At 38.9% G+C, this 17,553-nt stretch overlaps 1 protein-coding gene across 1 annotated transcript in view; it reads right to left on the reverse strand.

Moving 5' to 3' along the window:
- Positions 1 to 690: 690 nt before the first annotated feature.
- Positions 691 to 17,553, reverse strand: part of rest (RE1-silencing transcription factor) — a 37,179-nt gene continuing 20,316 nt past the window's right edge. The window contains exon 4 of the mRNA XM_055632666.1: positions 691 to 8,061. Coding sequence (XP_055488641.1) covers positions 6,230 to 8,061 — 1,832 coding nt within the window. The 3' untranslated portion in view covers positions 691 to 6,229. The remainder of the gene's footprint in view (positions 8,062 to 17,553) is intronic.

Consider the following 17,553-nt stretch of genomic DNA (forward strand, 5'->3'; position numbering starts at 1 on the left):
CTTTGAAACAAAAACTAAAATGAATCAATCGTTGCACAAAAAATCTGAATTTTAAGGATTAAATTCCACGCCATTGAATTATGCAATTTGATATAATCAATCTGCCTTTTCTGTTAGGCAGGATTGTTTTGGGAAAGCTAGTTTACTTCCAATGGGACTCCAAACACCATGTTCTATTACTTTTAAATATTATCATTATCATCAATAAAGTATCAATTCCCTTACAAAAAATGATCTATCTCTCTTCCGTTACTCAACTGAGAAAACAGTGTAGTATGAAGAGAGGACTGAGTTATAGAATAGACTGATACAGCATAGAAACAACCCCTTTGGTCCATTGATTCAGTGACAACCATCAAGCAGTGGTCTGCACATTTTTGGGATATGGAAAGAAACCAGGGCACCTGGTGGAATCACATGCTGTTATAGGCAGAACATGCATACAGCACTGGAGGTGAGGACAGAACCCTGGTTGCTAGAGCTGTGAGGCAGCAGCTTTATTAGCTGCATCACTGTGCTGCCTCAGGGTTAATGTTCAGTGATTCTGCAATATTCTCTTTGGGCTGCAAGCAATGTATAGCAAAGGCTTTTTGAATCTTGTTGAACACAAGTTTGTGTCAAATACTGCACTGGTCTACAATAAAAAGATAACATGAAAAATACAGTAATCTAAATGAATAGCACACACAGTTCAGCTTACAAATCTTTAATGCAGCAAAACTTTTGCTAAATACTAAGCCTTTTAGAAAGTTACACAGATTAGTTTTTTAAATATTAGTTAACAAAAACGCAAAAATGTTGTGAAAAATATCCTTTTATACATAGTCCTCGTACTAAAACAATGGAAGTTTTGTGTCCAACATAACTGTCAGTCATTTTCTTTGATAAATGTTTATCCTTGAAATCAAAATTAAATTTAATAATCTGAAAACAAAGTACAGTAGATTACTTTTCCAAACTTTGGTATCAACAGAAAAAAAACCCAGAAGTATTGCACAGATAAATGGTGTAAAGCAACTCTGAATTACTTATTTTTAATTTTAAGCCAACACTAATAGAAGTGCTTTTGTACGGGGCAAAGTGTTAATCATGCTGCGAGAGGTCCTTTCGAGTGAAAATTTGTAAAAATGCCAGAGCATTAGTACACCTGTCATTTGGAAATTATCTAAATAAGTTATTCAATGCCAAATATTAACCGACTGATCCTCTGTAGTGTTCCTGTCTGCTTGTTAGCTAACTAACCTTTCCGAGTCTGAATGTTTAAGAAGGAACTGCAGTTTCTGGAAAATCGAAGGTAGACAAAAACGCTGGAGAAACTTAGCGGGTGAGGCAGCATCTATGGAGCGAAAGAAATAGGCAATGTTTCGGGCCGAAACGTTGCCTATTTCCTTCGCTCCATAGATGCTATCTTTCCGAGTCTGAAGAAGGGTTTCGACCTGAAACGTCTCTCCAGAAATGCTGCCTGTCCCGTTGAGTTATTCCAGCATTTTGTGTCTACCAACCTTTACGATAGCTTTGCAGCATACTTCACCTCATTTCCAACTACTTTACAACTCTGAAGAAGGGTCTCGACCCGAAACATCACTCATTCTCTCTCCAGAGATGCTGCCTGTCCCACTGAGTTACTCCAGCTTGGTGTCTATCTTACTTTACAACTTTGTTGCACTACACTCTAAACCAGATTTATGAGGCAAAACTGTTCAAGATGTTCTGACATCTAATTAATCTGCATTACAAGACTATCTTCAACACCACATTGCAGTGGTTCAAGGTGGTTCACTCTCAGTTTCTCAAAGGAGGGAAGAAAGGAGGGGCATTTACATTGGCCATGTGAGCAACGTCTATATCCCAAGAATGAAGAATTACATTTTGAAAAGATAATGACTCACATTTTTGTTAATTATTCTTTTAACATCTTATGTAATTGCAATCCTTCTGCCTTCACTGAACAATAATGTCTCTCTTGTCTGCCAAACAATAGAAACTCTTAAGTCTACTAGTCCAATGTTGATAAAAGTCAAAATGTCTATTTGCCCTATGTGGCTACAATTTACTTATAATGGGATGAAACCAAAAGTACAATTCTTAGTTAGAAGTTCTAAAAAAGTAGTCAATTGTCAATCAAAAATTATAGATGGCAGAAATGCAAGAGATCTGAGGAACAAGTTAATTTCACCCACACAAAGGATGGCAACTATCTGAAGCAAGCTGCCAGAAAACATGGTAGAGGCAGATAAAATTACTTTTAGACAGGCCATTGGATAGGAAAAGAGTAACCAGCCTAGTACAGGGAAATGGAATATGGATAATGAGCATCATAGTCAGCCTTGACATGATGGGCCAAAGTGTCCATATCTGTGCAGTATAGCTCTATAACTAATTATTTTGGCATTAGAGAATAATGAGGATTAACATGCATTACCCTTCATCGAGCAAGGAACTCAAAGCTCCGAATGTGGAGAATTAAATGTAGGTTGGAATCACCATCTACTCATTTAAGTGAAACTGATTGGAAATAATACTTTCCATTAACCAGAGAATCAGTCATCGGGAAACTATCAGGGAAATCGCAGCAAAGCATGCTCCATTAATATTATTCCTGAAGTTAGAGTTCAAGGACCATTAGCTATTGTTATTCCATCAGATTTAATTTAATTTGAGCACTCAGCCTATTCTCCTGTTACTGGATAAATTACCACAAAAGGAAAAAAGTAGTCACTTGTTCCACCATACATTGTTTTAAATGAACGCAGCAATTAGACTGCTATGCTGATCTCCCTCATACAATTTACAGGCTCTCTTGAGGGACTTTAGTGACAGCCAGCTCACCAATGAAATGGCATTGTATAAAAAAAAAGGAACGTGAGCAAATTTAGGGGAATAGTTACAAGATGGGTTCACATTGCAATACTGCAGGTCATTCCTGGAGGGAATGAAATGATTTTGATAAGCTTTTGCAAAAATGTTGTCACTAACAAACTTAGAAATCAGATCAGGTTCCAATGACTATGGCCCACCCAAATAAAGGTGGTGTACTCTAACGTGTTTTGGTGGAGAAATATTGATGGAATCAAAAGGAAGAAATATTTTCCATTAAAAGGAGAATTGGTCATCAGTGGACACAGCCATAAAATAACTAATAAAGGAATCAGGGGAAATTTTTTTTTTTTTAGATCAGCAAGTTGTGATTGGCAACGCACTGCCTGAAAGTGTACTGGAAACAAATTCAATGACAATTTTCAAAAGTGAATGAAATCTTTACTTGAAAGGAAACATTTGCAGACTTAGGAGAGAGGTTACGTGGGATGGTGATAAATTAAACAGTTTTCAAGAGCCAACAGTGATATGATGGAATGCAACACAGTTTGTGCTGTAAAATTTGATGTTTCTAATGGTTCAAACAATGACAAGCAACCTGCTAAACCCACAGGAGCTTCTACTGTAGATGGAACAGAATAATTTGTTTGCAAATTGTGTTATTTAATATATTAAGAATTGGAATTTTAAGAATTAACATTTTAACTTCACATTCAAAAATGCAGTCAATTTTACACATGCAGCTTTTAAAAAAAGGTTCTGCAATTCAAATGACATTGCAAAATTGCTTGAATCCTATGCTTGTTAAGTAACTGCAAATTAAAACTTAAAATGAATCTATGAAGAAACATTAAGGTGCAATATGATTAATAAATTAGGAGACTGATGTTTCAATCAGAAAACTAAAATTAGTTATGGTATACTAATGTCTGTTATTGATGAGATTTTATTGCTGAGGAAGATCTATCCACAGTTACAAGACTTTCACTGGCACCTCCGTCTTGTATTCAGTTGACAAGTAAAATTTACATTCAGTGATTAATTGGAATCTACTTTTGGATGCAACAGATATCAGAAAAAAAGAGAAGGATTACTTCACTTGTGCCTCACCCCAACTTGATTTTCCAATGTTTGCTGCACCCAGACAACCCAATGCACACATTAAACCATGCATTAAAATATTCTAGATCCAAGAGGTCCAAGCATTTTCCACCTTTCTGGTAGCTGCAGTAGTTACTGGTCTCACTAAGAAACACTATCAGTGCATGTCAAACCAGATAGAAACAGCTAAGTTTAATTATCTTTATTCCTTCTGCTATGTGATACTAGTTTGCAGAGAAAAAAGTTGAAAGTAGATATAAAGTAAATCAGAACAAACTAACTAATCTAGGGCCTTTCTGGAGATTGGTCAGATCTTAACAAGCAGGACACAAGTTTTCTATCACTCAGCAAAGTCTGAATTTTTAAATTAAATTAAAACAATGTATTTTATCATAATTGAATGGGTACTACTTATTACAGGAAATGCAGGAAAACAGATATAGTAATTAAGCATTTTAGTACCGAGGATTACATTAAACCATGCATTAAAATATTCTAGATCTAAAAAGTCCAAGCATGTTTCACATTTGCATGAGCCAAATCTCCAGACCTCTTACAGTATTCAATATTCAAGCTGTATTATTACAGATTTTTTAACTCCTTTAACTGTTTACTACAATTTAATTGAATGACTGCAAAACCTATGTATGAATAATGCAAACCATAAAATAAGCAAATTGCAGTTAAAAATCTATATAAACATGTTTTAATTTAATCACAGATATACATGACTTTTTCAACATGATTGTCAAAGCAAAGAAAATGCTATTCAGTACTTAAATTATTTCCCATATTCGTCAATCAAAGTGGCTACTCCAAACAACATACTGAACATAACATATTAATTCAGGAGAAAAACACAAATGAAAATCACAGTTATTTATATTCTTTGGCCATACCAACTCACTATCTAAGTCAATCTGAGGTGATTAAATCTTTCAGTTTCATTCCAATAACTAACAATGCTCTGTGTTCAGGGGTGCAGCATCTGAATGCAGAATCAAGACTGCAATAAGTTCTCATCATTATACAGGGTGCACTAGTCAGAAACAAATTGGGATCAAATCAGATCCATTTATATGTCATTTACACATGCCCACAGGAACTCCAGATTGCCAAGTATTATGCATGCTAGACACTGAATACTGGCAAGACTGTATCCCAGTAACAGTTCCAACTGAAAAGGATACCGGGCCGGGATTTTTATACCTCCACTTATTTGGGATGCTTGACATTTACCTTTTAAAAACTAGAGAAATAATATCCAATACAAATGGAAAATAATTTAGCATTTACCCAGCATTACTCCCAATCAGTTTGCTGCAGTGGGTTGGTTAATAGTCAAGTCCCAAACGGTTGTTTAAACACACAAATATAAATACATGATACAGAAAAAAAAACATTTCTATATATAAAACCATTACTAATTAATTATATTGCATAGTTGATTACTTATTTTGTGCAATTTTATAAGCACCATATTGGATCTTTTTTTTGTGAGGCTACCAAGAACTGTTTGCTACAAAATCCTAAGTATCATGACATTAGTTACTTGAGATCTGGTATCATCTTGCAAAGTGCTCTCTCCTGTGATTTGAATAAAATGCAGAAAAGTTTAACTTATTATCAGAAAATACTGTGCTGTCAATTTAAGATGCAAGTTATGATTTATAAAGGTAATAGCTAATTTTAATGAAAGAGTGCCTAAAATGCAAAATTATGAAATGGACTAATTCCACACATTGTGCATCAAGATTTAAATCCAAATTGCACACAAATGGCCTTGAAATGCAAGACTGCCTGGTAAAAGGCATTATTTTAACTTACTATGAGATATCCAAATCAAATAATTGAGTCTAATTTCTTTGACCACTATCTTGAGTTTTCAAATTATGACCAACCATAGTCATTATTGTAGATCAGCTTTAACCCAAAATCATGTAAAAACAGAACAAAATGTTGATGTCCAGTGTTACCACGTATTTACAAAGGGACAAAACAGAACGTATGAATCAGATTAAATGAAACTATTTCAGTACTAATAGTGCAATGAAAAATCAAAATCAGTGGTTGATTAAACTGGTACAAAGCACAATTAAAACATTTTGCTATTATAGATAAATGCTTTTGTACTATCTGAATTATGAGCAAGAAATTTGAAAAAGCAGAAAATACATGCAGTTAGCAACAAAAAGTTCAGTAAAGGAAATGTTAAAAAAAAAAATCCAAAGTCACTTTAGAGTGATTTGAATATTTTGTAACAGCTATGATTAATATTCTAGGGCAAACTTGCCACATCTTGGGACTGCATTTATTCCTGGCTTTTTGCTGCTTCCTCCAGATAGTATACATTTACCAGGTGTCGATTAAGATGCTTGGTAAATTCTCCTTTCATTCCGAATATACGATCACAGAATATGCAAACAAAACTCCCAGGAACATCATTCATACTTTCTGAATGTCCTGGTGTCCTCTTGTTCATTTTGTCGTCTGGAGTAGGCTTTGCACCATTCAGACCAGAGTCATCACTCCCTTCTGAATCTTCACTGATTTCACTTCCTTCATGGCTATGAATGCCTTCGTCTTCATCTATTTCCATAATTTCATCCTTGTTCGGTTTTTTGTTCTGTTCTTGCTTGTTTTTCTCAACCTTGTCACCATCATCCTGGAGCTGGTCCTGGTTCGGCTGGCCATTTTGTATCTCCTTTGTACAATCCTGCTGTTTATTCTGGTTACCCAATGCACCTGGAACCTTGTTGACATTATTTTGCAACTTGCTCTGATCATCCTGGATGTCCATCTGCTTATTTATGTCATCATCAACTTCCATCTGATTACCAATGTCATCCTGGCCCTTCTCCTGGTATGTAATGCCATCTTGGTCTTTAGTTGAATTGTTTGAGTTGGTAAGTTCAAAAGCAAGCTCAATGCTGATCACCTGAATGGAACCTTCTTGATCAGCACCTTCTCCTTGTCCAGAACTATCAGCAAAAACTTCCGTGGAACATACTGAGGCAATAGGTGTTTCCTTGACTGTTAATGTTTCCTCTGATTCCTCCGATTCTGGGGCAGAAGGGGATTTAGGGTCTTTTATAATCTTTTGAACAATTTTGCTGGTATTTTCTGCAGAGTGCACATTCACAGAATTCTCATTTTGTTCAATGACAATACCAAGTAGAGTTTTATTTATTGCTTTATCGCAGGATGGTTCTGATTTCTGGGGTTCGCTCGTGTGTGTATCTTCAACGTTACTATGGTCACAACATGCAGAATTTTTGGAACAATCTTTTTTCTTTTTAGGCACAATTGGTTGCTGTTCCGACTGATCAGATTTCTTACATTTAACTGCACTGTCACCAGTAGTATGTTCACCAACCTTTCTATGATTTTTGTTTTTCTTCTTAATTCGTTTACATTTAAAACTTTTCCTGTGCGACATATTGTCCAATTTGATTTTGCTTCTCTGTGTTTCACGTTCAATGACCTCTTTAGTTTTCCCTGTTTTCTTTATTTTTGCTTCTACAGGGGTTTCATCTGCAGACTCCTGTTGCAAAGATCCCTCTACTGTTAAGCATCTCTTCCGTTTGGTGCTCTTGGTTTTCCTTGCTTTTTCTGTATCAGTATCCCTTTTTGATAGATGCTTCTGTCTGAAAAGTTTATGATCTCGGGTCTTCATTTTTGATTTGATGGTGCCCAAACTATGTTCCTTTGATACAGCTGTAGTTTTCTCCACCTTGGTAGTGCCCTTTTTATCCAGATTCTCAGCTCTTTTCAGTTGCAACTTGTCTGACGTTTTCTTGCCAGTTTTAGCAGGAAAAACATCCAATTCAAGTCGTTTCTTACGCAACTTCACCTTTGACACATCCATGGTAATATCACTGCAATTTAGATGCTTGGACTTTATGTGATACTGCAAGTTGCATTTCTTGGAAGCTGCATACTTACAGACCGGGCACAGAAACTGGCGTGGATTCACATGGAGTTCAACGTGCTTTTTGAAGTTGCTGCGATCAGCTGTTCTGTACTCACAATGAGGACATGTTAATGGTTTGGGACCATTATGAACTTGTCTCGCATGTCTTGTCACCTCGTGCTGATTTGATGCTACATAGTTGCACTGATCACATTTAAATGGCTTCTCACCTGTTGAAATAAATGAAATGAAACCCTTAGTTTGTTCTGAACAGTGCATCATACAAAAGTATTCCCTGATGATCACTGAATTAGTCTGTTGTACTCAATATATTTAATCCAAATAACAGCTGCTGAGAGAATAAACTAATTTATCCAGTTTTTAATATATTTTATTTGTTTATAATACATTTAATTTGTGAAATATATAGGCCTTTCAGTAATTTTTATTACAATTATAGGAAGTGCATGAAAGTTAACATTGTTATCAGAATTCCAAACTTTGGAACTTCAGTGAACTGCCTGGAATGATTTTAAGCAATCACATACATTTTGATGTTTAGATCATCTTACTGATTCTTTACTGCAGCATCTCTATATTTTTAAGTAACTTTACACTTGTAAAAATAAATTATGATTTAGTCATTATCTTTAAACCTTTCTTCCAATTCACCTGAAATGCCTTGGACATTTTTTTAAATGTATTTTCCCCCCAACATCAGACCATAATACCAAGAATCTACACTCTGAGGACAATGGTAAAAAACGTGAATACTAAAAACTCGTAAGAGGCCACTGAAGGGAAAAATGAAATGCTATACACATAGATGTACAAATAGTGTACTACCACACATAATAATAACATGCACCTACTATTTTCAGTTGTATTTTACTGAGCTTGGTCATAATAGTGACCAAGATGCCCATAGTGACAACCAGGTCATACTCCTGGCCCTAAATCAATGAGTATCCCCCAGAAATAGGCAGAACAACTGAATTGGAATAGGAAGATATAGGTTAGGGGCAGGCAGTATGGTTTGAAGTAACTAATTCAGTATCATAACTTGGATCAATTTTATAAAAATGTCTGAAAAATCCAACTATAAAACAAAAAGATAGCATGCTGGAAACTATTATTGAAAACTAAATGTTAATACCTACCAATACTAACCCGTAAGAAAATACTTGCCAGATTAGAACAGTTCAAAAACCATCTGGTCCAGTGAAGGCATTGTAGAAAAAATGGAAATTAACATGTGGTAAAATGGTAGCAGAACTGCACTTTTCAGAAACAATCACAACAGAAGAAAAGATAAAACTCACCAAAAGCAATCATTACCTGGCCCAATACTGTAGGAAACATTAACCAAGTGTAGGCCGTCAGTCATTTTACACTCCATTTAGAATCTTTATCTCGCAAAAACAATCTAGCTCATATATTGCAATAAACAGTAATTTAACATGAAACCGATTCAAATATTTGGGTTCAAGAAAGTCATGAACTGAAGTATCTGGTGAAGCTTTGTATTGGCATTCTCTCAATACACTTAAATAATATTTTATATTAAAAATATTATATTAAATCTCTGCATTTGCATCTTATAGCGGACATGTAATGGAAAAAGTACTGTAATACATTTTATCCGTCATTTTCTTTCAGCTAATCTGTTCACTTATCAAATTCCCCTAAAAGTGGACTTCAAATCGGTCAGATATGTTGATGGGAAAAGAATATCTCAGTTTTTAAGTCAAAAAGTTGATTCATCGTCACCCGGAACAAATGGTGCATTGTGTATTCTGCAGTTAAACCATAATCATCCTAAAGCACGCTGAGGCATAGATCACTCGTTTAAAAGTTACATTTCTGGTGATATTTATACTTTAACCAGTCAGTTCCTTATAATATGTTAATTCATTAACCATTCAGGCTACTACTTATCAATTCCGACTACATCATGGCCAATCCACAGATGCCAGCAGCATGCAGTTACAGACTGACCTAAAATATAAGCTGGTGCATGCATTCAGGATAATCATTGTTATTAAAGGTTTTTCATTAAAGATTGTACTGCCAGACTGCTATCAAACCAGCACATATAGAATAAACAAAAGCCTGGTTACCTAGTAAACTGGTGCACTAAAGTAGTGTCTTAACCTGGATTGGGTTCAAAATCATAGAGTCACATAGCTCTGCAAATAATAACCATGACTACAACAAATGCTGCCCACATAGTTGATATAGTAATAGAAAAGTTTGCAAGTTTAGACATTAGATCTGCAAGTTCTAAATACTCGATTAATCTTTGTAAAATCTGGCAATTCTAGGCATGTATTGTGAAGCAAGTTGAACAGAAATAATGTGGAGGAAGGAACTGCAGATGCTGGTTTACACCGCAGATTGACACAAAATGCTGGAGTAACTCAGCGATTCAGGCAGCATATCTGGAGAAAAGGAATAGGTGACGCTTTGGGTTAGTTATAAATATGGATATGCAGATGCTGACATCCAGAGCAAAACACAAGCTGTTGGAGAAGCTTAGCTGGAACTCAGCAATTCAAACTTTTTCTTATAATAATAATACATGACAGGATATCACAATTTCCCCAGACCCAGGGATGCAGCCAGACTGTCACTGTAACACTAGTAAAACTGAAGTCAAAGTGTGCAGCTGCAATCATACTTCGCAAAATTAAAGATGGCCCTGATTTTTTACATTAAACATCCAATCCCCAAGGCATCTCCACTCGAATTCCTCGGGGCAGTATTGTAAACCCAATAATGTTCAGCTGCTTCATGAATTCCTTTTATCATTGTCAAAAATGGGGATGTTTGTTGATGATTGTGCAATGTTTGATTCCATCTGAAAGTTGTCCACGAGGAATGAAGAATGATTCTTGTGTTTATGGAGTGGATGTAAAAGTGCAATAACATAGAACTAGTGTGAACAGGTGATCAATGGTGGCAAGTACTCAGTGGATTGAGGGGCCTGTTTCCATGCTGCAACATTCAATCAATCGATCCATCTCATACAGCCCTGAGAATGCAATTAGGATGCAAATAACATGTTGATCTTTAACTATAAATGCATTACAGTATAAGAGCAAAAAATGAAAATATCCATCGACTTGGCCTCCACAGCCTTCTGGGCCCTGGTGAGTATACACATGGAATATTGTGTACAGATCTGGTTTCCCTACCTAAGAAAGGATATACATGTATAATTGGGAATATAACAAAGGTTCACAAAATTGATTTTTAAAATATACATACATCTGAATTGATGTTAACACCAAAATTGGTGTTGGTCTATGAGGAGAGTTGAAAAAAGCAGCAAAATGCTTTCAAGTAGAGACAAAATGAGTTGTGATCTCATCCTAAAGTAGATAATCCTGACAGGGCTTGTCAAAGTAGATGCAAGAATGATGCTGTAAAGTGGAGCTGAGGTTAAGATCAGCACTGAATGGTAGAGCTTGCATAAATGACCACATGTCCTCCTTTTATTTCTTATGTCCCTAAGTAGACAGTACATTCTAATCATACAAGATCTAGATGGATAGCTTGATATCAATAGCTATTTCTGAACGATGCATTGGTACTATTTTAATGTCCCTTGCTCCAGAGCCCAAATGCAAATTACTGATGTGTAAAGAAACTTTCATTCTCAAAACAAGATTCACATCTTAAGTTCCTCCGTGTAACCAGTGATCTGAGCAACAGTCAGAAACTCCAAATGACTGATAAAAAGAGTATTTTGGTATAGGATGAACTGATACAATTGGACTCAGTCTCATTTTAGATTAGTTTTTCCAGAACTGGACTTAATACTTCCTATATTTTAAATATAGAACATAAAACAGTATGGGAACTGGCTCATCGACCCACAATGCATACCGAGCATGATGCTCAGGTAATCTCCACATGCCCTTATTTCTCCATTCCCTGCATATCAATTTACCTATCTAAAAGCCTATTTTGGCATTGCAAATGCAATGTTAGCATTTATTTCACGACAGTGAGAATACAAAAACAGGGACATAATGCTGAGAGGCTCTTTAAGGCGCTGGTCAGGCTGCATTTGGAGTATGATGAGTAATTTTGGGCACCATATCTGAGAAAGGATGTGCTGGATCTGGAGAGGGTCCAAAAGAGGTTTACAAGAATGATCCCCGGAATGAGTGGGTTAACATACGATGAGCGTTTGATGGCACTGGACCCGCTGAAGTTTAGAAGGATCGGGGGGCGGGGGGACACCTCATTGAAACTTACCGAATAGTGCAAGACTTGGATAGAGTGGATGGGGGACGACGTTTCCACTAGTGGAAGAGTCTAGGACCAGAAGTCGTAGCCTCAGAATTAAAGGACATTCCTTCAGGAAGGAAACAAGGACAAATTTCTTTAGTCAGTGGGTGGCGAATCTGTGGAATTCTTTGCCACAGAAGGCTGTGGAGGCCAAGTCAATGGATATCTTTAAGGCAGAGATAGATAGATTCTTGATTAGTACGGGTGTCAGGGGTAATGGGGAGAAGGCAAAGGAATAGGGTTAAGAGAGAGAGAGAGAGAGATCAGCCATGATTGAATGGCAGAGTGGACTTGATTGATCGAATGGTCTAATACTGCTCCTATTACTTGCGACCTTATGACCTAAACAACATTATTATATCGGTTTCCGACATCATTCCTGGCAGCACGTTCAAGGCCACCATACTCCATGCCACACATCACTTGGGGGCAAGTATTTTACTTTTACTTTACCCTCTCATCGCAAAGCTATGCCCTCTCATCTTTGACATTTCCACTCAGGGATAAAAGTTCTGACTATAGCTTATGCATGAAAATCACCCTGGAATCCTAAGGCAAAGCAATTCAATATTCATTGCAGGTACTGGAACTTTCTAGAACTTCCAAGAACAAAAGAGTGCCTGTTGCTTGGAGGAAATCAAAAAGCAGTTCTCTTAATGGCAGCTTCAATCAATTTCCAAGCGACAGCCAAAGGTTAGTTTTATGTCGGGAATTTAACGTATTCCTAATATTATAATTTGAAGATGTTTGTGTCTTGGAGTTCCACACTTGCCAGCAATATTTATCGTGACTTAGTGAAAGGCCTGTCCCACTTTCACGACCTAATTCACAACCTCTGCTGAGTTTGCCCTTGACTCGTACTCTCAGCATGGTCGTCACGAGGTCAAAGGTGGTTGTAGGAGATCGTAGGTACGTCGTAGCAGGCCGTGATGCTAGTCGTAGGTACTTGTGGCATCAAGTAGGTCGGGGCGTTTTTCTAGCATGATGAAACATGTCCACGAGCAATAAAGGTTGTGAACTAGGTCGTGAAAGTGGGACAGGCCATTTCGGCTGCTGTTTACAGGCTGATATTTCCACTCCTAACACTGCAGGATCAAAATTATTCGTGCCATTCCTAATGTCAGCCCTGCTGAGATCAACCAACAGCAGAGATAGGGATTGACATTTGAATCTGCTTGTTTTCTTATGGTTCAGCTGCTCTTTGGTTAATCAAACTGAATCCACTAGCTTACTAATAATGAATACGTAAATTTGTATTTCCTGAAATGCAGAAGAAAAATTGTCTGAGTTAAGAGCTGAACACACCATTTCTGGAAGTACGAAGGTAGATATAAATGCTGGAGAAACTCAGCGGGTGAGGCAGCATCTATGGAGCGAAGGAATAGGTGACGTTTCGGGTCAAGACCCTTCTTCAGACTGATGTGGGGGTGGTGTGGTCGGGAAGAAGAAAGGAAGAGGTGGAGACAGTGGGCTGTGGGAGTGCTGGGAAGGGGAGGGGAAAGAGGGAGAAAGCAAGGACTAACTGAAATTGGAGAAGTAAACTACCCAAACGAAATATGAGGTGCTGCTACCGCTGGTTTGTAAACTACCCAAGTGAAATATGAGGCCCAGGACAGAAAGGTCAGATTCGGAATGGGAGGGGGAGTTGAAGTGCTGAGCCGCTGGGAGATCAGGTTGGTTATTGCAAACTGAGCGAAGGTGTTGGGCAAAGCGATCACCAACACCGATGGTCTCACCAATGTAGAGCAGTTGAAATCTAGAGCAACGGATGCAATAGATGAGGTTGGAGGAGGTGCAGGTGGACCTCTGCCACACCTGGAAAGACTGCTTAGGTCCTTGGATGGAATCAAGAGGGGAGGTAAAGCGACAAGTGTATCATTTCCAGAAGTACAGAAGGTTGCCCTTGTTTGAATTTTTACAGAGAAAATTTGATATGCCTATTGCTAAAAGTTCCGTAATCTCTATACATAAAACTCTGATCCTGGATGTGTATTTGTTTGTATGTAATCACATCTTCGCGAAAAAACGACGCGGTGATGGTAACATTTTTACATATTCCGGTAGACGTTTTTCCCCTGGAGTCCAATATCGCTTAAACTTAAATTTTTGTGCATTATTTCTCGAGTTATTACTGGAAATGGTAAAAAAATCGGACATAACTTTGAAATAAAAACGACTGTCTTTCGCTGATGACGTCAAAATGGGTCTGCGTGACTGCCATCTTCTTCTCACTGCGAGTGACATCACACCCTCGACCACTCCCGCCTGCCCCACTGGTTATTCAAAAGACGGTGAAAGAACGAGCAAGCCGGGCTCTGTACTCGCCCCGGGTCGGCACATGGTGGGGAGGTTGCTGCTGCAGCCCGCAGCCCGCAGCCCGGTGTGGAGGTGTATTGCTTTCATGAACCCAGCCCTCACCTGTGATACCGCGTGCCCTCCCCCCCCCACCCCTCAAACTCTAACCCCCTCCCTCTCTGTCCCCCCCGCTCCCTCTCTGCCCCCCTCCTGCTCCCTCTCTGCCCCCTCCTGCTCCCTCTCTGTCCTCCCCACTCCCTCTGCCACCCTCCCGCTCCCTCTGCCCCGCCCCCCCTCTGCCCGCTGCCCCTATCCTATGCCGCTGTCCTCTGCCCGCTGCCTTCGCCCTCTCTACCGCCCCTCCCTCTCCAGCCGCGCTTGCGAGTTGGGGGCCATGTGTGAGAGGATAGGGCGGAGGATGGGGTAAAAGGAGCGAATGAATAATCTATATAACTAAAAGTCTCATCTTGACCACTTCCTGTCTGTGCTGTATATTGATTTTAGGAAAAATCGCTACCAAATATCGCTATGATTTTGGGGCATCTTACTCACAGTCTTCCTCCGCTGAGGTAGCCCCGGGGAATTTTCCGATCGATGAAAAAAAAAAAGTTATGAGTGTTTAAAAAATCTTGAGATCAGCTGATTGGTTCTCTCGCCTGTCAATTACCATGAGGAAGGTAACACCCCTTTCGGGGGGGGGGGCAGGACTATAAAGCCCCGGATGCCTAGACGCGAGTCAGTCACTCTGGAAGATCGTGAGGGAGAGTCCACAACTGTTCTAATTCTAAGCTGTGAATCAACTGAGCTGTGAGACTGCAATGTACTTGCAATAAATGATTTGTTAGCCCTTAATGACAATGCAATGACTTGTTTGGCAATTTGGTGGCATGCACTCTGCTTGAAATGCTGTGAAGTTGATTGTGGTGGCCTGCACTCCGCTTGTGAAGTTGAATGTGGTGGCCTGCACTCCGCTTGAAATGCTACGAAATTGAATGTGCTGGCCTGCACTCCGCTTGAAATGCTACGAAATTGAATGTGCTGGCCTACACTCCGCTTGAAATGCTACGAAATTGAATGTGCTGGCCTGCACTCCACTTGAAATGCTGTGAAGTTGAATGTGGTAGCCTGCACTCCACTTAAAATGCTGTGAAATTGAATGTAGTGGCCTGCATCCTGCTTGAAATGGAATTTCGAGGAATAGCCATGAGTGAACTGCCAGTCCACCAGCCCTGAGTAACTGATCTGCCAGCCCACCAGCCCTGAGTGACTGAACTGCCAGCCCACCAGCCCCGAGTGACTGAGCTGCCAGCCCACCAGGCCTGAGTGAGCCACCAGCCTACCAGGCCTGAGTGACTGAGCTGCCAGCCCAAAAATCCATTTGGCCCACAATGTCCATACTAGCCCTCTGGAAACCAGTCCCTTCGGCCCACAACACCCATACTTGCATTTCACAATGCCCGTCCCCCCTCAATGGCCACCAATATTGGAATTGGTGGAGAGGTGGAATATATTGCGTTGGGGGACCAGCCCTACCGTGTGAAATGGGTCCCACTTAGTCTAGTATTAATATAATATCAAGGGGGGTTGTGTGTGTGTGTGTGTGTGTGTGTGTGTGTGTGTGTGTGTGTGTGTGTGTGTGTGTGTGTGTGTGTGTGTGTGTGTGTGTGTGTGTGTGTGTGTGTGTGTGTGTGTGTGTGTGTGTGTGTCCCCCCCCCCCCCCCCCCCCCGCAACTGCTCGTTGAGGGGATGGAACACAACGGGTCCCACTTGGTCTCGAATATTCTAAAAGTGGAAATAATCTGTAAAATTTAATAATATGCAACCCCGACCAAAGAAATGTAAAACAACACTGAAAAATATAGAAGAGGTCATCAAAGTACTTAAATTACTCTATGCGCCCTTTTCAGTGATAAATCAAATAGATTAATTCCAGAAAGAAAAAAGCTTGATATCTGCTATACATGTTCAAACACAACATAAATAATTAAGAACAACAAATTACATTTCAAAGATTGTCAAGAAATGTATTGGTTGCAGACAATTCATAAAGTAGATGAAGTCATATATTAGCCAATCCCACTTATGAAGAACAAAGCTTTTAGCAGAAACAGGCAGAGTGACTAGTGGAGAGGGCGAGGAATCTGCAGATGTGATCATGCAGGTACTTAAACTGGAAACTGAGATGCGTGTAGGCAGAGTGGTCCGAGTCTGGCTTCAGTGACCTGGTGTCACTCCAAATCAGAAACCTGCTGATAAATGACCTGCACTCATTTGGGGTTAGTGAAAATCAATCAAAGCTTTTGTTCCCAATGACATTTATACATTTGTGCCCATCAAATAGCAGAAGAGGCCTGACCTACCTTATTCTAAGGTTGAATTGCTTGTGACTTTTGCAATCCAAGGTTGAGCATCAGAGATATAATTTAAGTTGGGTATTTGAAACACAAAGCCAAATTTTAATTGAAAATAATTTCCAGAGTTGATAAACCTCAGGTTAAAAACAAATTTAAGACTCAGGAATTTGCAGGACTACATTTGTTGAACATTTCTAGAAGATGGCCCATCCTTATGTTGACTGCTGGTAGAAATTTTGATATAAACAGATGACATGTTAGACTACTTCAAATGGCAGTCATAATAGAACTTCACAACCATGCTTATGTAAAGTGAAAAATAAAATGCTGGAGAAATGTAGCGAGTCGAGAGGCGAGTTTAGGAAAGCAATTAATGGCATTTCTGGTCAAGACCCTACATCAAATTTCAAGGACTGGTGGTGGATCAGAATGAGAGAAAGAGAGGGGAACCTCCCACACACAGAGGGGGGTCGCCTGAAGTTGGTAAATTCTATGTTTTTACTATTGGGTTGTAGACCATCCAGGTGGAATATACAAAGTTCTTTATTCAATTTTCCAGTTTGTGTTGTGCCACACCCTGGCACAACACAACACAGCCATTGTGGACAAAGTGCAAGTGTTCTACAATGCTAATGTGAAACTGTGGTGCTAGAAGAGGCCAAAATCAGCAAGGCCATTAGTGTATTGGTTAGGGTTTTACAGCAAACCAATGGCTCAATCGTCACCTTTTCTGATACCAACCTATTTTAAGATCTTTTGTGATAAAAAAAATTA

Source organism: Leucoraja erinacea, chromosome 3 (genome assembly GCF_028641065.1).
Source record: "Leucoraja erinacea ecotype New England chromosome 3, Leri_hhj_1, whole genome shotgun sequence".
Taxonomy (NCBI): domain Eukaryota; kingdom Metazoa; phylum Chordata; class Chondrichthyes; order Rajiformes; family Rajidae; genus Leucoraja; species Leucoraja erinaceus.